A 27,739-nucleotide genomic window follows, 5' to 3' on the forward strand; every position below is an offset into this window, starting at 1 on the left:
TGTGGCAGCAAAGACACAAGGGTTGTTGATGTGTTAGAAACAATGAAAGCACCTGAGAACAGTCACATAGGAATTGGAGCTTCTCCCCCCAAAAAGGTGTCAGGATCAATAGCCCAACTGAAGTGCGTCTACACCAGGGGTCCTCAAACTTTTTAAACAGGGGGCCGGCACGTGGATGAAGTGGCAGGCAGTCATCTGTGGCTGCTTGGTTTTCCCCCCCAAACCCCGGCGGGGTGTGTGTGTGTGTCTGTAAATACCGAGGGCTGGATTGAGGACCCTGGAGGGCCGCATCCGGGCCGCAGGCCGTAGTTTGAGGACCCCTGCTCTACACCAGCGCACGCAGCACGGGCAACAAACAGGAGGAGCTGGAAGCCGTTGTGCAGCTGAAAAACTATTATATAGTTGCAATCATAGAAGCATGGTAGGATGACTTACACAACTGGAGTGCTGCGATGGCTGACTACAAGCTCTTCAGAAGGGTCTGGCAAGGAAGGAGAGGCGGTGGGGTAGCCCTGTATGTTAGGGAGTGTTTTGACCATCTAGTGCTTGATGGTGAAAATAAGGTTGAGTGTTTATCGGTAAGAATCACGGAGGGCCAACGAGGCAGATAATCATGCTGGGGAGTCTGGTATAGGCCACTCAACCAGGATGAAGAGGCAGATGAAATATTCTATAAGTAGCTGGTAGAAGGAAGTCTCACAATTGCTAGCCCTTGCTCTCATGGGGGACTTCAACTTACCAGATGTTCACTGGAAATCAAGTACAATGGAAACAGTCTAGAAGGTTTCTGACACAGCTGGTCAGTGAGTCAACCAGGGGACATGGCCCACTGGACCTGCTGTTTACAAACAGAGGACTGGTGGGTGATGTCATGGTCAGAGGACATCTTACAACACAACTGTCACAAGATGAGAGAGTTCCTGATTCTTGGAGGAGGGGGGTCAGGAGAATTGCTACCTTAGCCTTTTGGCAGACTTTGGTCTGTTTAGGAGGCTGTTCGAGATTTCTTTGGAAGGCAGTCCTGAAGGGCAAAGCAGTCCAGGAAGGCTGGACATTCTTCAAGAAGAAAATCTTAAGGCACAGGAGCAGTGTCCCCCCATGTGCTGAAAGACAAGCTGGCAGGGAAGAAGACAGTTCTGCCTGAACAGAGAGCTTTGGCTGGAACTTAGGGAGAAAAGGAGTGTTTATGACCTTTGGAAGAAGGGGCAGGCAACTCAGGAGGACTATGAGGATGTTGTCGGGTTATGCAGGGAGAAAATGAGAAGGGCCAAAGCCCAGCTAGAACTCAGGCTGGCCACTGCCATAGAAGACAATAAAAAATGTTTCTATAAATACATTAGCAGCAAAAGGAGGGCTAAGAGTAATCCCCATCCTTTCTTTACTGGACACAGAGGGGAACATGGTGCCACAAAGGATGAGGAGAAGTCTGAGATACTTAATGCTTTTCTTGCTTCGGTGTTCAATAGCAAGACCAGTTACCCTCAGGGTACTCAGTCAGGGACAAGGAGCAGAATGAAGTCCCTGTAGTCCAGGAGGAAACGATTAGCGACCTTCTGCTCTGCTTAGACATGCAGGAGTCTATGGAGCTAGATGGGATCCACCTGGGGGTACTGAGGGACCTGGTGGAAGTGCTCACCAGCCACTTCCCATCATTTATCAGCTGTCCTGGTTAACCAGGGAGGTCCCAGAAGACTGGACGTTGTCCAATGTGACACCCATCTACAAGAGGCCGGGAAAGAGGATCCAAAGAATTACAGACCGTCAGTCTGACCTCTGCCTTTAGGAAGGTATGGAGCAGATCATCCTGAGTGCTATCACATGACATGTACAGGACAACCGGGTGATAAGGCAAATTCAGCATGGGTTTGTGAAAGGCAGGTCCTGCTTGACAAACCTGATCTCCTTCTATGACAAAGTGACCCATCTAGTGGATGAGGGAAAGGCTGTGGATGTTCTTAACCTAGACTGTAGTAAAGCCTTTGACACGGTTTCCCAGAGCAGTCTGCTGGAGAAACTGGCTGCTCATGGCTTGGACAGATGCACTCTACACTGGGTAAAAAGCTGGCTGGCAGCCAAGCCCAAAGAGTGGTGGTGAATGGAGTTACATCCAGCTGGTGGCCAGTCACAAGTGGTGTTCCCCAGGGCTCAGTACTGGGGCCAGTCCTGTTTAGTATCTTTATCAATGATCTGGATGAGGCGAACTGCCCGGTGGGAAAGGGCCTGGGGGTGCTGGCTGACAGCCGGCTGGGCATGAGCCCCCAGTGTGCCCAGGTGGCCAGGGGGCCAGCAGCGTCCTGGCTGGTGTCAGAAACAGTGTGGCCAGCAGGGCCAGGGCAGTGACCGCCCCCTGTACCGGGCACTGGTGAGGCCGCACCTCGAACCCTGGGTTCAGTGTCGGGCCCCTCGCTGCAGGAGGGACGTCGAGGGGCTGGAGCGTGTCCAAGGAAGGGCAGCGGGGCTGGGGAAGGGGCTGGGGCACAAGTCCTGTGAGGAGCAGCTGAGGGAGCTGGGGGTGTTCAGCCTGGAGAGGAGGAGGCTGAGGGGAGACCTTACCGCTCTCTACAGCTGCCTGAAAGGGGGGTGTAGGCAGCTGGGAGCTGATCTTTTCTCCCAGATAACAAGGGACAGGACAAGAGGAAATGGCCTGAAGTTGTACCAGGGGAGGTTTGAATTGGATATAAGGAAAAATTCCTCCACCGAAAGGTTGTCAAGCGTTGGAACAGGCTGCCCAGGGAGGTGGTTGAGTCACCATCCCTGGAGGCATTTAGAAGACATGTAGATGTGGTGCTTAGGGACATGGTTTAGTGGTGAACTTGGCAGTGCTGGGTTAATGGTTGGACTTGATCTTAAAGGTCTTTTCCAGCCTAAACAATGCTGTGATTCTGTGATCCTATAATATACAACTGCTTTGACTATATACAGGATGGAAGTGTTTGGGTATCTTAGAAAAGGGCTTTTCCTTAACCATGTGCTCCACTTCCTCTCTTGGAGGAGAAACATTATAATGAATATTTTTTTGGTTGTTTTTGTGCAAATTATTTGAACTCTTGCTTTTGATCACAGTATATAATTGTAGACACTAGATCCTGCTCTGGACTCCTATAGATCTAAGTAGCAGCTGCATGATGGAGTTACAGCTTGATTATATTGCGTACAAATTAAAAAAGGAAAATTCATTTCTTTTCAGGCTAATGAATTATGCTGTGTTTAGAAAAAGTAATAATCTATTTATTAATTTCTGTGGGCTGCTAGTGGAATATCATAATGTTCTGAAATGGCTGTCAGGTTTTTTTAATGAAAAAAGGCATTTCAGTTAGAAGCTGTAATGGAGATTTTAAGTTTGCCTATACATGTTGTTTCAGCTTCCCGTTCCTTGACCCATAGCATTATAGTGATGACCCCAGTTATAAATTAGATTAATGGAACATCTTTGCATAGCAAACAAAACATAATTTCAAAAGTTCTTTTGTTAATGTTAATTGATCTTTGGTTTAATACTAGGAAGTGAGATTGTTTGCCAAGTAGGTGGAGGGAGGAATCCTAATAAGACACAGCTGTGAAATCTTATATGGATATATTCTTTAGTATGTACATTCCTGTCATTCATTATATTCAACATTGAAATGTGTTAATAAATCATTACTGTCTTCTGCTTCTGGAAAAAGATTTTGTGTAAATATGAAATTACTCATAAGTTGAGGAAAGGGGGAGAAAGGATGTGCTGAACCTTTCGAAGATGGGCACAAGTAATCTTCTAATAATCCTTGATCACTGATGGATTTGAAAGTTCTAAGTCATCTGCAAAAATTGTAATGAGACCTTTTCTTTGAGCAGGTATATATTTGCCTTGATCCTTCTAAGAACCTTATAAAGCAATCTGCCACAGAGGGAGATGCCAGCTGCGACTCAGAGTTGGAAGGCCTTGATGAAGCCCTGAAGTGGTGCAATAAATGTGTGGAAATTTTTCCTCTTCTAACACACTTCCAAACAGGTATATTAGTGTGTGTGTTTTCCCTGTTGTTTCATGTGAATGTGCAACAAAACTGAAATACTTTTTGAAGAATAGGAATAATTGTATTTCTGTGTATTTTTAAATCAAACTTCAGGAGAGTAAGGAGTAACACTACACTAATCATATGATACACTTCAATCATATGTTTTTACTTCCCGTGAAATTGAGTTTTCTGTGTGATTCTGTTCCTCTGGAAAATGATGGAAAGAACTCGGACTTCTGATGCCCGTTAAAAGTTGATGAACTGAGTTTAGATTGCATATGGCAGTAATAAAACTTTTCCTTTAAGGGGACTGTCATTGAAGCTGTAACTGTGAAAATCTTGCTATTAAATGTTCAAAAGATGCAAGTTTTTGTGTACAGTGTACAGAAAATCATGTTACTAAGAGTTTGAAATGATGTAAACCCCAAAGAGCATCAATTCTAAATTTCCATTTAGGCGAAAGATAGGCTTTAATTCTCTTGTCCAGAGCTGTTGGGCCTAAAATACTGTAAAGCATGTGGGTCTAAAACTTTGTGGAGAAACCAGTTATTGCTTGTATTTGGTTCTACCAACTAGTAAAATTCTGGTTGGGGTTTTAGGCAGCATCTGCCTTGTGTCCTCCCGACTGTTGTCTGTTCTCTTCCAAATTGATACATTTACTGAGATGTGCCAGTGAGTCAAAGTTGAAGTTTTAACATTAAACAGTTTGGATCACAATCTTTACCAAGCAGTTTTCTGTTAATCGCGATGTGAGGTAGAAAAACAACTGAAATTGCGTACTATGATTGTGAATTGGCCTTCAGAGAGAACTGAAGGATGCATACAACAAAATAGTAGCATGAATTTGAGAAGGAACAAAAAACTTAATTTCACTTATAAAGTAAAATGGACTTTTAAGTTCATTTAGTTTGTACTGCACTGTGGGTCTAGTGGGTGTTTTGGGATGTTTCATAGTGGTTTGGGGTTTTTTTCTTTTTACAGAAATACCTTGCCTTGTAGAATACTGGGATGGTTTGTGGTATAGAGCAAAGCTCCTCAGTGTTGAAGAAAATGAACCTCTTACAATCCTGGTTCAGTGTGTTGACTATGGTAGTTTTGCAGTTGTCCCAAGAAGCAGGTAAATGCATAAGACAGAAAAGCATGTACATTGGTGTGTGTGTGTGTATGTACACACTTATATTATAAAATATGTACTTAGAAGCAGTTGTACAGACTTTTACAGTTTTATATAACTATAGACATTTATAATAATTTAGCATGAGGCTTCAGTTGGAGAGAAAGTTGGTTGACCAGCTAAATTCCTGTCGGCAGGGTATGGGTTTGTGCACCTGCTTCTCTTTCTTAGGTTGTTCTGAAAAGTCCATTATTATAATCAGATTTCTCCATCATCTTCAGGTTATTTAATCTGTGAGGTAATAGGCTCAGGCTTGTAATCTGCTTTTGCTGCACCCAAGAAGCTTAGGCAAAATAGGGACTGAGCCCTCCAGGTGTACAAACAAACTCTCTGATCCTGTGCAGCTGCAGTCTCACAGAAGACAGCTGGGGAATAAGATAAGGGAGTGTCTGAGTGGGACACACCCTGCTCTCTCTGCTTGTGTGCAGAATGGAAGTTCAAATCCCTGTTGTGCCTGGTGCTGAGCCACTCTAGGAGCTGTTCCTGTGCAGACACAGCTAAGCATCTCAAACACCCCAGGCTTTTAGGATCCCTTAAGCTTGTCTGAATTTTCTTTCTTGAAATACATTCACTTTATAGCTATATACTGCTCTAATCACATTGACTTGCTCTTGAGTTTATTAGGGAATCTACAGGTCCTTGCTGAAGACAAGGTAAAATAGAGATTGGAGCAGATTTCCTGCTTCATGGACTATGAAGGTCATGGGAAAGAGTGTGTGTTATTTCAGTGTTGCACTTCCTTTTCTGCTTCCCTATTCCCTTGCCACTGGAATGGAAAGATAGAAGAATCGAGACATGATAATATAAAACTAAGGTACTGATTTCCAGTAGTATGTCTGGAGCACATCTGGGTGTAAAGTACTTTGGACCACAAAGGTGGTATCATTTTCCATTTTTGGAGCCTGCATTGTGAAGACTTGTACTTGCATTCCTGTACTCAGATCTGTGTTGGGCACTTGCAGCTCCTCCCCAAGCATTGTAACGGGGACCCAGCGTGCCTGGCAGGCTGAGGGGTCTGCATGACAGTGGCCTGCTTTTTGGTAAGTGCCATGTTTAAGTCCTTCAGAGGGCCTAGCCCTACCTGATGAATTGTTCAGTCTGATATCAGCATGTTATTGTAGAGCAGGGACCAATAGATCTACTACTACATGAGCCACTAAGCTGTCCTTATGTCCATACTGACAGTTTAGCTTGATGGGTGGATTGTTGCAGACAAACATTATTCATTTCTCTTTTAGATTGCGCCGCATACCTTATCATCTGCTGAAGTATCCTGCTCGGGCAATACAAGCTGTGCTGGCTGGATTTAAACCTGCTTCACGTGACAAAAATGCAGAAAGAATTCCTTATGCCCCAGAATGGAGCATGGCAGCATTGTGGGCTATGGTGGACTGTGTTCAAGGGAAACAGCTTTTTGCTTCCATACTTGTGAGAAACACTTTTTTTCCCTCCTGGTTCTTGCTCAGCCTAAAATTCGTAGTAGGACTCAGAGTATTCTGAGTATTTGTTTTACTGTGACACACACCCCCCACTCCACCCCCAATTTAAAATTTAACATGAAGGAATGCTGATGAAGAGAGAAAATCATGAGGCACTTTTCTTAATCCTGTAATCACAATGTTTCTGAGGATTCCTTGCATTAAAACCAGTTTCCTTTACGTAAAAACAGAAATAAGCTTTGTATATTCGCTATTCCATTTAGGCAGTGAGTTTAACCAGTAAAGTAACTTTTTTCTGTTGGTTAGCTTGAGATTTAAAACTGTTACTCTGTCAACTTCTGGTTTTCAGACTCTTTCACCAGAGGTCACCATTTCTTTGTATGAAGAGGACAACAGTCTAGTTCATATGAAACTGATAGAGATGGGACTTGCAGATTTGGCTGAGTGACATGTAAGTCCAGTGAATAGTAACTGAAGAAGATAACTTGCAGATGTGTGGCAGTGTACTCTGTCCAAACAACCAAATTAATTGTTTTTCTTCATTTCCAGCATTTGATCTCAATATCCAGTGCCAGTTGTTCTCAGATAGATCTGTGGTAAAAATACTCCATGTTTGACTAGATGTATGGATATCCATATGTTAATGAAAAGCTTTACAGTATGTGTTGTCTACAGAGAATACTGGAGACTTGGATTTTTGAATTTGTTGGCTAACTGTTAAGTAGTCCTTTTCCTTCCCATTTATTAAGCACTTTTCTAATTGATGTTACAAGATTATAGTTTCACTATTTCAAGATTCCAGAGTGTTGGGAACATTTTCATATATCAATCTCTTTTGCCCTTAGAGTGTTAAGTATTGTTCTGCGATATCCTCTTTCATAGAAGTAGATGGAACTAATGTATAGTGGTAAAGAAATAGATTAAAAGCTCATGCTTGGCCCATGTGTTCTAATACCTTGTTAGAAGACTTGGAGGGAAGATGATAGTTTTATTACTATGATGTAACTCTTGTTTGTTTCAGGCATACTTGGTGACAGACTTTTCCTGTACTAGAGTTTGGGATGGGGAATGAACAGTTGGGGGGGGAGTGTTACTATCTTTGTTCTGGAACATGTTTGCATTGCTGCTGTGTTTTCTGTCATGATGCGATAGATAGGGGTTTGGGTGTCCTTGCACTTCCTTCCTGCTCCTGGAGCTGCAGTGTTCATTTGAAAGTGTTGGAATAAACAGGAGCTTGTGCAGCATGCATCTGAAGTCTTGTTTTCCTTAACTGCTATAGTATGTAAGGTTTCTTTGGATGTCTCTTTATTGTATTAGTGTAGTATATCCTTTACATTTAAAGCTCAGTCACCTCTCTAGATTATCAAGCAAGAAATATGGACAGTGAAGACTCCACAACCTCTCTGGGCAACCAGTTCCAGTGCTCAGTCACCCTCACAGTAAAGAAGTTTTCTTGATGTTTGGAGGGAAGCTCCTGTGTGTGTTTGTGCCCATACACACATAGCGTTAGGCATGTCTCTTCCCTTAAGATCACCTGAAAGCAGGTGTACCAGACTTACCTCAGTAGCGTTGCGCAGGCATGCTGCAAGGGTAGCTTGCCTGTCTGTACTAGTAGTGGACTTCTAGTACATACTCAGATATTAATCAGACGTGCTTTATGCTCTCGCAAATACCCTATAGAACTGTTGTGTGCTCATCTTCAAAACATGGTTGGTTGGTTTGTTTAATAAACAAGTTTTCTTATCAACCATCTTCAAAGGGACTTGACTCCAAACTACCCAAGAGGTGCTATTCAAGATTGCCAGAAAGACCAGGACCTGCCTATCCACTCACCCAAGCTACTTCTCGCTGTGAGTGAGCATAGAGTAAAAAAGGGTACAGGCACAGTAACTACAGAGCTTGCTTTCACTGAGGAGAAAGGGGAGGAGTAGAGGGGACCAAGGGGAAGAATGGGAGTATTTTCAGCTGCGCAAGAGAATGAAATGTTTTCCAGCATCCACTAGAATGGAGAGTGAAAGCAGACTCTCTAGCAGTACCACTTAACTTACAGGTAACTGCGGAGTTTTAAAAGACAGGTCAGCTTCAAAACGTGTTAGGTGCAACAATTAGATGAAATGACCTGTGTTGGTTTCTGGTGTTTCTTACCACATTTCCAAGTGGAAACTTGTGATGTTCCAACACTGTCCACCAGTCTCACCAGTCCTAGCCTTATGAATACAGAAGAGCAGTTTACAGAACAGACTTCAGGGCCTGCTAATGCTGTTGCCTCCTAATGGCAAGATGAAGGAAAAATAGCCTAAGGCTGACTGAAAAGGAATGCTGCCGTTCCTTGACTCTCAAGTCAAGATAAGTAAACAGACACCCAGACTCCGCAGCCACCTGCTGCATTTCACCACAAGAGGTGTTTTCAGCAGCACAACTTTTTACCTTGAATTGAGGAATCCTCTCTGATGTCTAAAATAAAGTACTCCGCAGCTTTTTGATGAATTTTCAGTGACAGCCAATGTAAAAACCACCTTTTAATCCACACATGACAGAACACTGAATCAATAAACTAACACAGAAATAGAGAAAAATTTTAAAAAATCTCTGATGCAGTAACACTCACTGAAAAATAAATTTCAAGAAAAGTATAAACAATATATACACAACAAGCTTAAAGGGGTTTCGCCTCTTGTTTACAGGAATGTACACTATTTTTGCTGATGTGCTAACACTTCAACAGTTTTGACATTACCTACACCTTAGTGTCCATGATAATATTACCATCCTTGTCCTTTACTCTTATTCTGCCAGAGGTGTACTTTGTTTCTTGCTGTCCATTCAAGTACACAGTCTTGACAGTACCATCTGGATACTCCCGTCTCTTGAACTGTGATGTGTGTAGTTCTCTCTGGCCATTAGTGAATTCTATCATTTTGCTTCCATCTCTGCATTAAATAGATGTATGTAAGTATTAAAAAAAAAAAAAACAACAACAAACCAAACCAACATTGTAAGGACCATACATAGGCTTAAGCTTAATCTCAAGACATTAAATATGCAAGGATTAAATGAAGATAGAATAAAAAAAATACACTATTTATGAAAAGGCTGTTTTGTTAAAAATCAGCCCAGCTGGCTGGTACTCAAAAACCTGTTCAAGCAAAACTGACGTGACAACTTTATACTTGAGAGACTCTGCTGCACTTTCTCTGCACTGTCTATTGCTGCAACAGTCCCAAGACAAATTTAAAACAATGTTTTGAGCACTCCCAGTTATCAGCTGTTGGTCAGACCTGCTTGCCACATCACCTAGGTTCTCACGTCTTGTCTAGAATTACATACAAATCAGTGAAAGCTCTCAGGTTAGGGTATAAGAAAATACTCACAGGCATTCAAGTTTTTATGTCCACAAAAAAATATATCAAAATTTCAAACAGTAAATGCACATTCACAGTACAGCACAGTCAAGTGTAAACTTAGAGGAACAGACCTCTATAGTATATAGTGACCATATACTGCCTCTGTCACTGAGCGCTGACTGCTCCTTCCCCACCAACAGGCTAGGGTACCTGGAAGGCCAAGGCTTACCGCTGAATACGAACAATAGTACCATCTGGAAAGATACTTTCTTCTTGCCCATCCGTAAATAAATTTTTAATTGTTTGATCAGGGAAGGTAATTTCTTTCTTGCCATCAGGATAATGCTTCTCTGAAATGTATTTTGAGACAGCATGCTTATTACATAAATACAGGTACATACATATGGGCAGCAGTTTTGAGGGTTGGTTGGGTTGGATGATTACCTATTTGTCCATTTGAGAACTGCAAGACCTCTAACCCATCAGAGTACGTAGTATGTGTAGTCTTAGCATCAGCATAATAATAAATCTGCAGAAAAAGGTTCAGATTTAATGTAACACAAGAAATTTTATATGTGTGTGTACACATGTGCATATAAATTAAGTATTTATGGGAAAACGCAAAAGATACAGGATACATACCACTGTTTGATCAGGCATAACCTGCTTCACATCCCCATTGAAGAAGGTTATAGTTACGGTCTTCCCATCAGAGCCCACTTTTTTCCATGTCCCATTAGGGAAAAATATGAGGTGACAGCCATTTTTCAAAAACTTTTCAACCTAAAGAACACATTATAGAGAGGTCAGTATTAAGCCATCACACTCACATCCTCATTCGTCTTTCTCAACAGCTGTCTTCTGGAACTGCAGGGTGCTGAGCTCTCATTTTACCTTTCCATCAGGATAAGCAGTTTCTCTCTGTATCTCTTCACTGTCTGTACAGGCAGGTCCAGATGGCAGTGACACACAGGCTTCATTAGGAGAGGTGTCCTGAAATGACAGTAATCTAAGCATAAACCCAAATGAAGCTTTGTCTTTATACCTTTTTTTTTTTCCCCTTAGGCTGACAGGTATTTTAGGAAATTAAAGAGTATCAGGGAAGGAACACAAGTATAGGAAGGCACAAACACAATCTGGGGTTTATGCATCTCCTATTATAATTCAACTGGTAAGACAGACTGCAGTAATTGTTCATCTGTGGTCAGCTGCAGTCTGGACTAAAGTGGAATTCACTGATGTGTTGTGGCATAGTGCTCAACTGCCTTTAATCATCCACATCAAAGTATGAAACAGTGGATGAAGTTTCATGAAGTCTGAATGCTACCTACAGCAATTAATGTAAGAATTAATTCAGCTGTTTACAAGATTCTTGCACGGTTGCCCTACATGGAGCCTATAAATATCCGTCTTCTTTTCCTCTCTCAAAAGGTAAAAACATTTCGCAAATTTCAAGGGAGCAGGAGGTTATTATTTTCTTTCCTCAGACAAAGAATGTTGCAACTACTAGACACAGGTAAAACACCCTGCACTGACTAATACTACATAGCTGTTCTCTGGTATGAAAATAAAATTGCAGTTTAAGAACATAAAGTGAGTCAACAGCTTCACCAGTCACCCCCCAGATACTAATTTAAGTACAAGTAACTATTGTCTTATTTTAGGCTTTTTCCTTCCCCTTAAAAACCAGATCAGGATCCCACACTTACTACCATAAAAGTCCTAGAAGAATCCTCTAGTGGTGTCGTTGTCTCAGAGTTGCTTCTGTCACTAGCAAGTCCTGATGCAGGTGTTCTAGAAAGCTTTCCTACTCGGATACATGTAATACAGTTAATTTGGACAGTGAAACTGAAGTAGGCAGGTGTTATATATGAGGTCAAGCTGTACAGCAAAGCATCTACATCTCTTAAGTGCACTAGAAACTGAAAGCAGTACATCTGTGAAAAGCTGGCGTAAACCAGCTGCCTTAGGTATGTCATTGCTTCATGTGTCTGCAAGAAGCTACGACTGAAGATTCATTGCAACAGGCCTAACACTTGCACTTGCTCTCCTATTTCATCTCTGGATTTACAAAGGATTCCCACAGCTCCCCTGCCCCAGGATCTAGACAGCATTATTAGTTATGCCTTATAACTAATACAACCTGTTAACAGGAACTGACTGGCAAACCTTTCCCATGTCTCTCCTAGCGTGCCAGAAAGATTAGCAAACTAAAACCAGCACGGGCTTCGATTCTGGAACGTACTCCTCTAACAGATAACACGATGGTTGCCTGAGCTGTCAGAGGTGTCAAAAAAGTACCCTCCAGTTACTTTCCATATGTGATTATTCATTAGAAAGAGGTACAGCTGCCAACAGGATTTGCTCCTAGCTGTGAACAAGGAACGCCTGCTCCGGCATTGCCCATAGGATTACAGATCCCGGTAACAGAAGGTTCCAAAAAGACACAGCAGTTCCAGTGCTATCAACATAGTCATCTAATCGGCGCCTGCAGCTTGGAGAGCATCAATGATGGGTGCCATTGGGGATTACAGAACTCAGCTTCCGGTACGCTCCCGACCACCAAACGTGACCAGAAGCATTTTTGCTCTGAGAATGGTCTCATCACAGCTTTCTCCAGAATCTTAACCCTGCAAGGTATTTATCCATATGCTTAAGTCCATTACAACTATTCTCTATCCCCTTTCGAGGTGGTGATGCACTCTTTTTAATACAAGAAAAAATGCACATTAAGAATTACCTGATTGGACAAACATACCTTTCACCTGTGAACAGCTTTTGCCATTTATCTTGCTGCACTTCTGTACTGGAAGAAGTGGAGGTGCGGTTTGACTTTTTGGACCTCTGTTTGGTAGATACTAGAAGAAAGGAAGTTATTTGTGGTTTACGGGGCATTTATTCATAACTGTTCATACAGCAGCAGCAAAATTTATAAGCCATGTGACATGAAATTTACTGGAAGCTTTCCTCACAAGCTACATTTTTGAGATTTAGCAGAAGGGCCTGTGTGACGTTAGCCCAAGCTGTACTTTGGAATTCTTCCGCTGTCTGCTGCCTCGCTACCAACAACTGCAGAATGTTGATTTGGTACCAGCAATCCAATATAATAGTTAACAGTTTCAAAACTAAGTATGACTGCTTTAGCCAATGATACACTGCCTGGTTTGCCTGGCTGATCCTTACGGTGCAGAGGTTCACAGGTTAAATCCCACCTATGATTTTTCTCTTACAGTTGTATTATTTTGAATTTCTAAGATGATTTCCTCAACAAAATGAATGCTGCCTGTTGTGAGCACTCATAGTTGGAGGGAATGTGACATTAACACAATTCTGCATCTGTCACCACTAGTGGAATCCCAAGATCAGCAAATTAAACATTTAAGTTGTAGCTATCGGATTCCAAGTTTATGATCCAAAACTCAAAGAGTATTCACACAGAAGAATTTAAAACACCAAGATTAATAACGTACAGATTCTGCTCTTTTTAGAGTCGGCCCAGAATTTTCTGTTTTCCTCCTGCTTCCAGCAGATTCCACCTTCTTCCAGGCTTCTAGACGAAACCTCTCCATAATTTTGATTTCCTCTTTTAGGTCCATATTCTCATTTACTAAAGCTTCTATTCGATCTTTCAGGCGTCGATGGGTGGTTGACCATTTTACCTCTTTTTGTTTTAAATCTTCCTGTAACTCTGCAATCTGCTGTTTTAAAGCCTTAGAAAAATACACATTTATAAATTAAAGAGGTTTCATTTTTAAATATATTAAAAAATACTAATATTCTAATAGAAATACAAGTACACAAAAAACCGTACAAGAGTGGGAAAAGATCAGCTTGATGGGGCAGAGGGTGAAAGGTAAGAGTAGTTTTCTTCCCTGAAATAGATATTATTTACTTCAGACTACCAACTTTATAAGCTCAGCTTCAATCACAGGAAGTATCTTTACTGACTTCTTGACATCCTTTACACTTAATACATTGGCCAGTACAAATCCACCCGAGACAGAAACATCAAATCTTTAAGGCTACCCTTGAGAGGTTCCTTCAAAATAGAAAAATTGGGGGGACACAAGCACATAACACACATGTAAATCTGCCTAGCTAGTTATAGCAAATGTTCCTTCAGCCTGCTGAAAGAGGGAAAATTGTAGGGAATAGGGAGGGAAATCCATGCATGATGTTTATATGACTTGTCTGTACATCTCATATACCATACATCCCGACAATGAAGGAACAACCAGATCTTCTTTCTTACATGTCTGATAGCTAAACACCTACAAGTAATAACAAAACGTAACTCTGAAAACTAATCACTACATTTAATGTACAACAGTTATAGACAGAATAAAACACAAGTACAGTTCTACTTTGCATTTTGATCCACTATCATGAATAAAAACTTACAACTTAGTATGAATGACAGTAATTTTGTATCAAAGTTGAAATCATTCTACCATACTCATGAGCAGTTTCTATTATAGAAACATGACAAAAGTATTTGCTCAAGGGGGTTTGCCTTAAAACCATCAAACAACATCTGGAAGACTGTAGTTCGTCCCTCCGTTAGTTCCCTAGTAACAGTTCCCACCCTGAAATCACTTGCAACCCTTCAATCAAATTAGAATTCAGTTCTTGACTGCCTTTAAATGAATTTACGTGTTCCCGTGTGGACTAGAATAATATATTTTTGTACCTGAATTTCATCACGTTCTTTTTTATCTGGAATTGCTCTAGCTTCTGTGGTATATTTTTCAAAAACTTTACGCTCCTTTTGCAGTTTTTTGATTTCCTTTTTTTTATATTCTTCTATTTCAGCCAGTTCTTGGGCTTTCTGCTGTTGAAAGTCCGCAATTTCTTTCCTATAATTATGAAACAAAGTTGTAGTTTTAGCCCAAAATGACTTACAATCTGGATTTTAAGGAAGAAAATAAAGAGTCTGAATTTTGCGGTCATTTATTCCAAACCAGCATGTTACCCTCAAGAAGACTTAATCATAAATAGTATTAGTTATTTAAGGAGTAAGAATTGTCACACAGTTAAGTGTTTGAAGTCCAGCAATTTCCATTTTTAGATCATCTAGTCACAAAAGTTATCCTGAATTTAACAAAGCTTTTGCTAAAATCTTCCAACATTCTTCAAAGCAGTAGAACACCACTGCCCCAAAAGTACCAGGGAAAAGAATCTGCTGACAGCAGGAGACGACAAATCAAAACATCATCCAGTGACATGATGCTGTTTCCAAAAAAAACAAAACAGACTTTGGTAGCAATAGGTATGCCACATTTTAGTCACCAGAGATAATTATTCTGCTCTATATGTCACTTACAAGTCCCCCAGTTCAAATAAAAATATTCTTAGTTTGTACACACCAACATCCGATCCAAAGGAAAAGCATCAATCATGTTAGCATAAAGATCAGTTCTGAAAGACGAATTTAGGGCTGTGTTATCACTCAGAACAGAAGTATACAAATTCTCCAAGTATAGCCTTTCAGGATATCATATTAAACTAGTAGGGGTTCTTAATATTATAATTTGTGTGTGAGTAATAATTACAGTTTAATATATACATAGAGCAACAACCAGTTCTGGACCTATGTCTCCACTATAACCAAAATACGTCAATAATTTACCTGTGCTGTTGGTAACTGGACATTACAATAGTCTGCAACATACTATGTAAGTGAATGCACCAAAACATTTTAACTGAAAATTACCTGATACTTGCCAAGGCATGTTCTCTTTCTTCACGGAGTTTAGTTAGAGTTGCGTTTTCAGCTCTGAATCTCTCTATTTCAGTTTCCAGTTCAGTGAGTCTCTCTCTCAGTACCTGGGATGGAACAGTCTTTCCTGTCAAAGAACAGCCAGATGCAAGTTATCGTAAGTGCCATCTCTAAGACTGAAGTAAACAATTATCATGCACCAGTTAAATAAATAAATCAAGTTATACTATTTTAGATATAGCAATAGTATTGCAAAAATTTCTACTATTCAAATCACACAGAAGTGACACTGTAAAGCACTCTGCACCGTTTAGTGAAGTACCTCAAATACCGAGTACATTATCATCCTTGTAGAACTAAATATGTATTAGGAATTGGAATGTGAAGGGCTTCATGTCAAGCTAGAGAAATTAAATGAAGGTATAAGGGCCAAGCATCAAACAGGACAGTTTATGGTTCTAGGTTTTTTTTAAGTTTTATTCAACACCAAAGCCTGCTCACAGCCATCACTAATCCTGATAATGGGATTCGTGGCCTTTTTTTTCCATCCGTTTCCTGTTCAGTCACTACTTAACACTCCCAGAATTTTAATAGTCTGCTTCTGAGTATGCAACAGAAGAGCCTAAATACTGATACTGCAGTGTAGGTAGTTGCCTCATTCACCCTTAAATGCTGTGAGATTCAATAAAAAACCAGCACCCTAGCCCTCTTCCTGCAAACATCATCTAGCAGGCACGTCTAGACAACCCTACAAAATCAATTCTGCACAAAACAATAAGCAGAAGTAGCTGCTTTCATGTGAACTTCTCATAAAAACCTAAACAAAATCCTCAACATTCACTGGAGCAGAGTTTGAAACCAAGAGCTCACCACCTAAGAGAGAAAAGATTTCAGTCCTAGGCCATGCCACCCTGATCTCACTGAACAACTGCATTTTTCATGATCTCACATAAACGCATAAAAGCTTCAACAGGAGCTTTAGAGGAGTCCTTCCTGGCTATGACTACACGGTCAAAATCAGCTTGGGCAAAGCAGAAAAGTGAATCCATGTTCCCCATATTGCACATGAATTCTCTAGATACTGTACTACTGTTGGAAAATACGGACAGGGCTGCTGCCTCCTTATATTTTATAAGAGGAAGAAGCTAACCTAACAGTGCACGGCATTACCCTGCTCTGGTACAAACGTAGCGGAAAGGGAGGTACCGCTTCATTTTCGGCATGCCTTTGGTACTTCCCTTCATTTAGAAACAGTGACCCAGAAGCTCCAGATCAAGTTAGTCCAATGAGCTGGCCTGACAGAAAACTAGCCTCCAGGAAAGAAAAAAATTAGAAAAATAAAATAAATGAAACTTTCACTGATTGTACTCATCCTGCAAGCTACGTAATTGTTAGATCAGACATCAGACATGCAACCAGGAGAGGAGATGAAAGGTGAGAAGAGAGCCATTTCCTGCAGCAGAAGTCTGTACTTACACCCTTTGGTGTAATGTCAGGTTGCAGCTTAGGTGTTAGAAGGAAAGACTTGTAATATGTCTTCATTTCCTACCAGTTGCTGTTCTCTCACCTCCTGGCTCCTGTTCCACATTTGATTTGATTTCACGCTCTGAATGACAGCCTGCCTTCTGTTTTGGTTTCAGTGAAAGGAACAGCTTCATCATCAGGTTTGATGCGGGAGGTCCATTTGAATCAGTGTCCACTGCAGACTCTTCGGATATTTCATCTCCTCTCTTTGACGCAACTTTCCTCTTTATTACCTTATCTGGGACAGTTGTGTCATTCTTACTGGAAAAGTCCATCTGTAAAGGTTTTTTAGTGTATTTTTCAGGTAAATCACTGTTAACATCAGTTTCATCCAGGTCACTCCATGTTCTTTCATCATCAAACTCAAACTTATTCCTACTTATACAAGACATGTTTTTCTGATGGTCTGAAGCTTTTAGAATCTTTTGCTTTAACAGTGCACTGCAATCTTTGTCTGACAAGCCAACGTCACCATCTCCATTTTTGCTTTCTTTGCTGATGTCTGTAACAGAACCTCCATAATCAAAAAATTCTGGATCACTTTCCCTATGGCTTATAACGGATGTCCTTGCATCTTCATTTTCATGCTTTAATGTGGTCTCAAATTCACTCTCAGAATCTGTAGTAGTATCACCACTGCCTTCACCCTTATCTTCATTTACAATCCACTGATTACTTTTTAAAGCAGGAGCTGCTGTCATAGAAGAAGCTGAAAATATTACACTGTCTGTTTTATTCAATGGATCCTTCATTCTAAAAGCTGTTCCTGAATTTGAGACTGTATGCATGACTGCTCTATCATTTATATTTCCCTGTATCATACAGTCTGCTTTTCTATTTTCCTTATTTGTAAGTTCAGCAGCCAGTGCCTTTACTTGCTGCTGTTTTACCTTGATAGGGGTAGAAGACATTCTACGGCCTTTTAAAGTCTGCTGATCTTGAGCTAAGATCCTTTGCACAAATGAAGAATTACTTGAGAAAGATATTTCATCTGCAGCTTGTTCTAGAAACAAAAATTCATCTAATTCTAGATTCTCTTTTTCTTTTTCTTTTTCCCAGTTTTCCAGCTTATTCTGAAATGAAACTTCAAAAGACAGTTCTGAATCTTTTACAGGGTTACCTACAGGACATTTAGAATTAGAAAAGGCACTGGCCAGCTCACAAGGCAACTGAGGTTTTTCTGTGCCAGGTAATTTTTTTCGGATTTTGCCAATGTTAAACTTATCAAATCCTACTAAGTTCTCTTTATTTTCTACTTTGTTGTTAATTTCTGATGGGAAAGAATCTTTCATCTGTCCATCATGATTTTTTCCTGGTTGCATTCTTGTTTCTATATTTTTTCCATTGTGATTCCTGAGTACCAGGGTCTTCTGAATAGGACAATGTTTTGCTTTATCAGCATGGTTATATTTTTTACACTGTGCTAAAGGGTTCTCAGGAACCAGTTCTTTGCCAGGAGGCACGGTTTTCTTCTGTATTTGTGATCCATCTACTTTAGTAACATTTCTGTCGTCTGAAGCCTTTTGTTGAAGTTTTGGGGTGTTTCTTCCAGGTTTTGTAATATTAGATTTGGCATTAGTGAATCTTGTTAAGCCTTCTCCTCTTTTCAGGAAGGGTCGCTTGATCACTGGTTTTTGAACAGCTGATCCATTTGTCCTCTGAAAAGGGGTAAGGAAAAAGTCAAACATAAAATGTTACACAGTTTCAAGATTTCTTCAAATAAACCCCACGTATGACTAGGAGTTTATACACTACATTTCTACTGGGTTTCTAAAGACATCTTAAACAAGTGAAGTATTTGAGGCTTACTGTTTCATTTTAAGAACGTGAATATTGCATTCAGTGGTAGCTGTTGATGTTAGAATCTTCCTTGTACATTTTTAAAGCACCTATCACATCTTGGAACAACACATAAAGAACAATAAAGTTAAAAATACAAATAACCTGTAACTTCTGGGTTTGCTCCCGACGCTGCTCTTCTAGTTTTATCTGTTCTTCCAGGAATTCTTCAAATGTCTGTTTCTTTTCCTGAATCGCAGCTTTAATAGGTCTAGTATAATTAAAAAAAAAAAAAGGAAAAGGAAAAGATCAGATCTTACATTTCTATATAAAATAACTGTGTTTAACATCACTGCTATTCAAAAACCTAAGGTGCAGTTACATAGAAGATGACAAATTATGAGGTACTTCTATCATTAAGTGTCAAAGTTAATCTAATAAATGCATTGTGACACTAGCCGTTTATCCTTTGAGAAATGGTTTAATCAAATCCTTGCTATAGTTAATATACGTATCTAAAAAGATACTGTATGCAGGTTTTGGCTGTTTCTTCTTTCATTGGTTTTCTCAAGGACCCTTTCTTCTGCTCAGGTCACCAAACTTTCACTTGTATTTTAGGCAAACTGCCCATTTCTACAGCACCACCTTCCCACTCTGTAACGCTACTGAGATGGTGTTCCTTATCTCCCCTTTCACACTACTCCTCCTTTACAGGAGTACTGGGTCTGGCTGGCATGGAGTGAGCTTTCTTCAGAGCTGTTCATATGGTACTGTGTTTTGGAGATGTGACTACAATGGTGTTGATAACACACCAATGTTTTAAGCTATAGCGTCAAGCTTTCTTTGGTTTTTCATCCTACTCCCCATCCCCAGGCAGTAGCTGGGGGTGGGCAAGATGCTGAGAGGGGACACAGCCAGAACAGCTGACCTGAATTGACCAAAGGGCTATTCCATGCTGTATGACACCATGTTCAGCAGTAAAAACCAAGGACTTGGTCTTCCAAAAGTAGCTGTTGGTCAGAGACCAAGCGGGCAGCCATCTGCTTGCAGGAGGTGGATGGTGACTGCCTGTGCATCACCTGGGTTTCCCCACCACCACCCCCTTTCCTTTACTTACTAAACTGTTTTTATCTCAACCCACACATTCTTTCAAGTTTGCTCCTCTGATACCCTCTCCCATTCCATTCTGGTGGACAGAGTGAGCAAGCAACCAGGTGGGTGCTTAGCTGCTGGCTGGGCTCAACCCACCACAGCCTGGAATGAGGATTTCTCAGATTTCTGATGACCTGGCAGAAAAGGCAGAGCTTTAAAACAATGCCAACCACTACTAATTCTATCAACTCCATAAACAAAGCCTTTACCACACTCAAGAAAGCTTCTGCCACAAACACTATTATTACTTCTTAGCCATATACAGACATTTAAACAAACATAACTTCTGGTAGTAAAAAGTCACAGCCTTACACTCCTCCTTCACGTTACTACTTTCACCACCTAACAACGGATAAGTTGTAATAAATCAGATTGGGAACAGCAATTATAACTGCTTATATCCTAAGCTATACTAAAACAGGCTTCTAAATTATCATTACCCCCAGGCTGCACACACCTTTTCAGCCAATACACATCACATCTTTCACGGCCATAAGCAATTTCAAGTCAGAGCCTCTCTTACTACAGGTCTCCGTAGTACCTAGCAAAATGGAATCCTTGGTTGAGAAAGCTACACATATTGAGAATATCAGACTCTTTCAATCAGGACTCAGAACTGAGCCAAACTTGTGTTATTTGACAAAAATTGCATAATAATGGTCTGAATTACCTTTCCTCTGTATCAGTCCACAAATGTTTTCCTCTGCTGGAATTCTCAGAGAGATCTGCATTTTTCACACATAAAGGATCAATGTGATCATCATCACTCTCCATTAATATTTCCATCTTTTGTTCTGGACACCACATGTTTTTTCCTATGAAATTAATAAAATGGTTTTTTTTTCCTCCCCAACAACAAGTCACTCTTCAGCTCATACTTCAAGCAGCATTCAGGTCCGATTAAAACAAGAAGGGAGCTTCATGGTAATGTAGTCTGGATTCCTGCATAAAATAGTCCTAGGATTTCCCCAAATTAATCCTTACTTGAATTTGAGCTTTGTTTTTAAAAGAACATCCAATTATGCATTAAAAATCTTCCACAGACCTTAAATAACTTATTCTGATTGTTCATCTTCTTTGCTACTGTTAATTTATGGCATAAAAATAAAAATAACTGAACAAATTTGGGTGCCTGTTGTACTGAAGAGCTCTCCTACCAAGCTTCTGTCTCCCACACATATACGTATAAATTAAGATCAATTTATCCTGTCACATTCTCTTAAACCAAACTGATTAAAAACTTTCAAGCTGGCATGAAGTATGACGAAATGCAATTTCATACCTTTTCCCTGAAACCCCTTCAGGTTAATAAGGTTTAACTTTACTAAATTGCTAGATTCAAACCAAAACCACTATTCCAGTCATAGCAGCAGAGTAGTCATGCTGGTGCCAATGGTAAAAGTGGGAAGAGGTGGAAAGATGAAGAATTTCAGTGCATTGCTTCTGATGTACAAGTAATTTTTAGTCATATGGTGCACCCTTGTCAGCCCATCTTGATTCCTAATTCCAGGTCAGGTACTAAGCCTCACAACAGAGCTGGTCTGAAGACATTCTGTATCCCTGAACAGATTGTTATTCTCCATTTGCCATGTGAAGACGTGGCTACACCTCAGTTCAAACAATTCAGCTATCCAATACCTGTAGTTATTTGCTATTTTCCCAGTCTTCATCACATATATAAGCTTTCGCAGTCATATTTTTTTCCTAAAATAGACAAGCATTTCACATAAGACAGAAGAACTTGATTTTTGTCTCATGCTGCTTTTAACAGAACTCAAGTGGACATCAACAGGAACACTCTTGAGGTCTGTAAGCTGTCAGTAAACCAACCAACAAGCCAAGTAAACCAACACTTGTATAAAATCTTCACAGTAAGTAGTAGAAAATTATGTTCACTAACTACAAGCGGAAAAAAACCCATCACACACCATGTTATCTAACCAGTAATGTATTTGTCACCCTTGTTTTTCAAACAATTCTACGTTTTCAGAGACACACTCAGACCTTGTTTCTCACAGGCAGACATTCCTGAGAGACTGTTCTTCAAAGATGAGGTGTGTTCTTTGTTGTCTAACTTTTGTAAAAAATCACTGTCTTGTGTATGTGGAGAAACAATTGAAGTGTAAGTTCTGCCTTCAAGGACATTCTGATACCCAGATGATGGTAATCGGCGTAAAGTTGTTAAGCCCGCCGAATGCCCGGGTCTTAGCTGTTGACTTTCAGCCACTACAGTATACCCTTGAAGGAAAAGAAAAAAAAAGGCTGTGTCATTGTGTTTGTATTACCACACCACTGTTCCACAGGAGAACAGAAATGGCACTGAAGGGCAAGACTGATCACCCAGCCTCCATCGTTATGTTACATATCAAAAATAAGTGATTAGGCAATCTGGATTTTGTTCTCATAAACTAAGCCCTAAATTCCTTTTCTCAGGCAGAATGAAAGAAAGATAATAATTTAAGTCAGGTTGGACTAATGCTGCCAACAGGAGAAAATACCCCTGCTCAGCTCTCAAAGCTTTTTCCAGCCCAGCACTGTCCCCTCCCTTTGCACACAGCAAACAAGACTGGAAAACTGTTACAAGCATTTGTTTTTAAATACAAATCATCTCCCTAGTCCAGTTCATCACCTGAATAAATCTGCACTGCATGAGCACAAACACGGAGGGACCCCTGCATTTGGATATGTGAGAAACAGCTAATCGGAAAGGAAAGCAACTGTTTGTTTTACACTGTCTTTTATATGTAAAATATGTTCTTCAAAACGAGGGTTCCCATCATGGTGCACATCAAGTTACAATTGCAGTTGTCAGTTTAGAAAAACAAGACAGTATTCCTTCTACAGCAGTACTCAATTTCCATCACTGAAGTGATGCAGCATTTTGACTAATCAAGTAGTCTTAGATCAAGAACACTGAATACACCATCAGATTTTAACTGGAAAATGGGATCAAATTCTTCAGTTTACTCAAAGCATGTCCTACGCTTTCTTTCTCAACTTACCAAGAACTGCTGTCTGGCCAGATACCATACTAAGCAGCTTCTGCTGCTCTTCCATTAGCCTCTGAAGTTGCTCCATCTGTTGTTTCTTTAACTGTTCCTGCTTCTGTTGTTGCAATTCCTTCAGCTTTCCAAACAAAAAAATACACATATTACAGAGGCTAGGTTTACTTAGAATGTAACCACAGGATTAGTGTTGTCAAGACAAAAGGTATTTCTTGTTTTAAAGATGTTCCATTGTGTAAGTGTTGCATGAAGGAAATTAAGAATTTTTCTACCTATGAATACACATGCTATTTCCAGTTTGCCCTATTAACAGTTCCACTAGTCTTTAATTATGAGGCTATCTGATAATGATAGCCTCATAAAATCTACAAACAGTAGGAATCAGAACACTCAGTTCTACTGCATGGGAAAAACACTCAAATTCTGCTCTTTTAATGTGAACTTCTATTATGCTGTGTTTTTATTAAAATGTGAAATACTTCAAATTAAAGCTTTAGAGACAGGGAGGTGGGGGAGTGTCTCTTGCTCCCAGATCTCAGTTACAGTGAACACTACTGATAAAAAGTACCAAGAAAAAAAGAGCATCAAATATTAAGGCTCATGAAGCTGCCTGAAAAAAAAGAAAAAAAATTAAACTACTGATTAAATTCAGTCACGCAGTCCTCATTTTCTTGTGTAGCAGGAGTCCCTGGCCCTGTCTCAAGACCAGCCTCAAGGGCCGTATGGAGGCAGGGCATTGCTGTGGTTTGGTTGGGTGCAGAATGGGTGGTAGGCCTCTGTGCCCATCTCTGTATCTTCAACACACACATATGCGCTAGTTCCAGCTCTTCCAAAGGAAAGACAGGAGGCCTGATTAAATCCTTCCACAGAATAACAACTGGACCACACCTGTCATCCAACAGGTAAGAAAAAAATTCTCTTGAATTTCCCTTGTAGTCCCTTAACATTCCAATGAAAACAGAAGACACTATGCAAGTAGAAGCTGTCAGCTAACGATCAAGATCCAAAGATCATCTAAAGTCTCATCTCCAAAACCCCTTCACTTATTAAAGAAATCATGCTTCTACTAGTTCTGATAATGACAGCCTCATAAAAACAAACTGAAAAAAAATCTCGTACTTCCAAAACTATGCTCACCACTACAAGCATCAGTTTTATTTTATTAGAACACATTAGACTGTCAATAACTTTTGAAGACAGGAGACAATAATCCCTCTTAAGATACAGTTAAACCAGCTACTATCTGTCATTTAGCCACTGTTTGATACTGCTGACAATACTGAAGGAGTGAATAAATATTTTCCTATCCTGTAAAATACAGGAAAAAACTTACAGCACCAGATAAGTTGTGGAAACCTACTCTAGATTTCTCCCTCTATCCACTGGAGTGAACAGACATAAGGATAGGTGCTAGCAAAATAGACAAGGAGGTGAGCAACTTCATCCGTAACAGCAAGATCTACTGAAGTGCTGCTGAACAATTCCAGCTAAGGCAATTTGTGTCTAGTAATTGGGAAGAGCTACAAGCAAAGGTATAGCCAGTTACACTGGATTAACTGACATGCATTGGGGAAAAAAACAGTAACATCACAGCATTGTAATTCCAGGCCTTTTTGTCCCACTGTCTTGGATATTTCCTCACTCACATTCAGTACTACCATCTCTCTTCATCTAAACAGAGTCAGGTATATGGGTGTACACACCTCCTTTGAGAACTAACTGAAGGTGTTACTATAGATACAAGAGCATACAACTTCACCATGTTGTGAACATCTGCGGTGGAAGTACTACCACCATAATGACTGGCACCCCATTTCTGCAGCTTCCAGTGAAGAAACAAAGCAACATTGTAAAACTGTGTGCACCTTTCCGGGTAAAACGATTTTGAGAACAAGTACACTGCCACCAAATGCAATTTCATTTTAAACTGGAACCTGTGCCAGCTGGAAACATCAGAAGTTAGACTCAGTAACTGCACATCATGAGGAGGCCATCAACTTTTACTCACACCTAGCTATGACTTAGGACTTGCTCTTTAAGCTTTCTGTGTTCTATGTATTGCAAAGAGTCTGTTCCCTCCCAGGTATGACAAATCACATGCAGGAACAAAAAAAACCAAACCTTAATGCATCTATGTCAACGAATTCTAAGATTTTTACCTGTTCAAGCTTTTGTAAGAGTGGATCGCTGTGAGCAGATTTATTCTGACCATCCACTTCACCGTGGACAAAGTCTGTTTTAGAGGTTTCTAGGTTACATGCTGCTGCTGCTGGAAAAGGTGTTTCAGTAGTACACTGCTGAAGCATGCGAGAGCTGCCAGACTCTTCACACAAGGAGTCATCGCTTACAGAACAACTGTCTGAAAGATGCAACACTTCAGCAGGGAAAGCTGTGATGTTGTCAGGTCCAGATAACAAGTCTTCTGTGTTGATTTTCAAACCAGTAAAACTAGGATCTAATAAGACTCCAGCACGGGAACTATCGGACATCCAATGTGCAACGAAGTTTTGTTCACTACCCGGATCTTCAACAGCGGGCATCTTTACATTGTATTCCTTTGTTTGCTGGTGTAGCATTAACATAACAATATTGTGTTGTGTAGGGTTAGGACAGCATAACTTTCAAAGTTCCAAGTATTTTGGTATGGAATTATTACCTACTTTTAGCACCTAGAAATTAAGCAAATAAACAAAATAAGAAATCTACAAGAACAGATTTTAGTAAAAGAGTGTTACTCTCTGATAATCAACCTAGTGTATTTATAAAAATAAGTCACAATCTACTTCTCCCTTGGCAATAGAAGCAATTTGGACAACAAATAAATGCTTTCTGTGCAGGAAATCAACATAATCCAACTTCTAATCTTAATATTTATTTGAGTGTGGCTAATATTATCCCAAATATTATAAAGCTGTGTATAATATTCTCCTTAGGGGTACAGTGAGAGATTCAGAATTTTTGTTTTAAGTGCCTGCAACCAAAGAAGAGAGGTGATTTGAGGAGCAGAAAGAGAGATTTCCCACACAGGACCTTCATATTAATGCAAAGTTTCAAATATGTCCACCTAAATACAAACATTTTACTGCACATATGTCAATGCAGCACTTGTAATTTCCATGTCTTCCTTAGTTTCTCACGTAGAAACTCTACAACCACGCTGCCTGTTAGCTTCTTTCTCCCAACCAGCCTCTTTTAAAATCCATCCGAAGTTTTAAGACTGCAAAAGTTCCAGTGATAACCAAATTCCTACATAAGCATCACAAAACATGAATGCGTTGTGGCAGGTAGGAGACCCAAAGCAACTCCCTTACTTAGGAAGAAAAAGTGCCAGCGCTGATGATGATGGTGATGACGATGAAGTGGCAGCAAGAGCCTGACCCCTCCGCCTTGCCACCTCCAACTAGTCCCAGGGCAACCAACCTCGGCCCGTGCACACGGGAATACCGAGGAAAGAAGGGGCTGGGGACGAAGGAGTGGCAGCCACAGCGGCCCAGGCTCAGCAGTCCCGTCTATCAGGAAATAACTCCTAAAAGCTTCCTCCTTGCCAGGCGGACAGCTCACGCCAGCTCTCCGTTCATTCTCCCGCTGTAAAAAGGCTTACAGTTCCAAACGCTGGTTGAAGGCGCAGCCGGGAGGAACAGCAAAATTCCCCGTAGATAAATGTGCTTCACCTGCCCTCTGTTCTGAGGCGCCACTGGAAGGTCCCCAGGGCGCTACGCGCAGACCCCCGCGCCGCCCAGCCCGAGCCCCCGGGCTCACGCGCCGATTCTCCCGCCGCGCGAGGCAGCCCGCCGGGGCGAAGCGTCCCCCACAGCCCACGGGCAGCAGCGCCTCCCTCCGCGCCGACCCAAGGGGCTGGCAGGGCTGACGCTGACCCGTCCCGGGAAGGCGAGGAGGGACGAAGGGATCCCCGGGAAGGTGGCCGGTGGGGCGAGGAGCACAGCCGCGTTCCTCAGCCGGGCCGAGAGGCCAAGCCCGGCGCCTGCCTCCCCCCCGCGGACGCGGACACCGGCCCAGCCGGCAGCACCGCGACGCCCTCACGGCCCCGCAGCACCCGCGCCGCGACCCCCCGCAGGTACCGGGGCGGCAGCACCGGCACGGCTCCTCAGGCCGCTTCCGCAGCAACACTCCGCTCTGACCGCTACCCCTCTGCTTCTATTACAAACCTGCCGCCATCGCACAGCCTCCCGGCGCCACAGGCTGCGCCCCGCCCCGGCGCCGAGCATGCCGAGGGGTGTAGTCCCAAGCCGCCGCCTTCCCCTCCCAGTTGCGAGGCGGTTCTGCGGAGCTCGAACTACAGCTCCCAGGCGCCTCAGCGGCGAAACGGCCGTTAACGAGCACCGACAGCGCCGCGAAGAAGGGCGCCTGCAGCCACTGGTGCCCTGACTCCCGCCCGCAGCGGCGGCGGGGATCCCTCCGGGCAGCCGGGCTTGCCCCTCGCCCCTGAGGGCGGCCAGCGGGTGGAGGCGGCTCCCGGGTCCTCCGCCAGTGGCCCTTTAGGGAGCCGGGTTTCTCCTGGGGCAGCGCCGTTGCCGAAGGGCCGTTCCCGCGCAGCGCGCCCCGGCGGCGGCGGCCCCAGCGCGGTGGTGAGGAGATGCCGCCCCGCTC

At 41.6% G+C, this 27,739-nt stretch overlaps 2 protein-coding genes across 7 annotated transcripts in view; one reads left to right on the forward strand and one right to left on the reverse strand.

Annotated features, from left to right (window-relative positions):
- Positions 1-7,852, forward strand: part of RNF17 (ring finger protein 17) — a 54,078-nt gene extending 46,226 nt beyond the window's left edge. The window contains exons 33-37 of the mRNA XM_037376532.1: positions 3,835-3,991; positions 4,977-5,112; positions 6,408-6,597; positions 6,958-7,059; positions 7,158-7,852. Coding sequence (XP_037232429.1) covers positions 3,835-3,991; positions 4,977-5,112; positions 6,408-6,597; positions 6,958-7,056 — 582 coding nt within the window. The 3' untranslated portion in view covers positions 7,057-7,059; positions 7,158-7,852. The remainder of the gene's footprint in view (positions 1-3,834; positions 3,992-4,976; positions 5,113-6,407; positions 6,598-6,957; positions 7,060-7,157) is intronic.
- Positions 7,853-9,114: 1,262 nt separating this feature from the next.
- On the reverse strand, positions 9,115-27,732 carry CENPJ (centromere protein J). 6 transcript variants are annotated; one of them, XM_037377610.1, is made up of 17 exons: positions 27,298-27,732; positions 25,291-25,800; positions 23,129-23,252; positions 22,131-22,364; positions 20,797-20,941; positions 19,140-19,245; positions 17,239-18,853; positions 15,666-15,798; positions 14,643-14,808; positions 13,423-13,662; positions 12,711-12,810; positions 11,665-11,759; positions 10,847-10,945; positions 10,595-10,735; positions 10,397-10,481; positions 10,182-10,302; positions 9,115-9,538 (listed from the first exon to the last, which is right to left on the reverse strand). In XM_037377610.1, exons 2-17 carry the CDS (start codon positions 25,711-25,713, stop codon positions 9,346-9,348), a joined length of 4,020 nt encoding a protein of 1,339 aa, XP_037233507.1. In that variant the 5' UTR covers positions 25,714-25,800; positions 27,298-27,732; the 3' UTR covers positions 9,115-9,345. The 6 variants fall into 6 exon arrangements, with proteins under 6 accessions (XP_037233507.1, XP_037233504.1, XP_037233506.1 ...); XM_037377607.1 differs by having other exon boundaries at positions 11,662-11,759; positions 27,298-27,721; XM_037377609.1 differs by lacking the exon at positions 27,298-27,732 and adding an exon at positions 27,211-27,284 and having other exon boundaries at positions 11,662-11,759.
- Positions 27,733-27,739: the final 7 nt, after the last annotated feature.

Source organism: Falco rusticolus, chromosome 2 (assembly GCF_015220075.1).
Source record: "Falco rusticolus isolate bFalRus1 chromosome 2, bFalRus1.pri, whole genome shotgun sequence".
Lineage (NCBI taxonomy): Eukaryota > Metazoa > Chordata > Aves > Falconiformes > Falconidae > Falco > Falco rusticolus.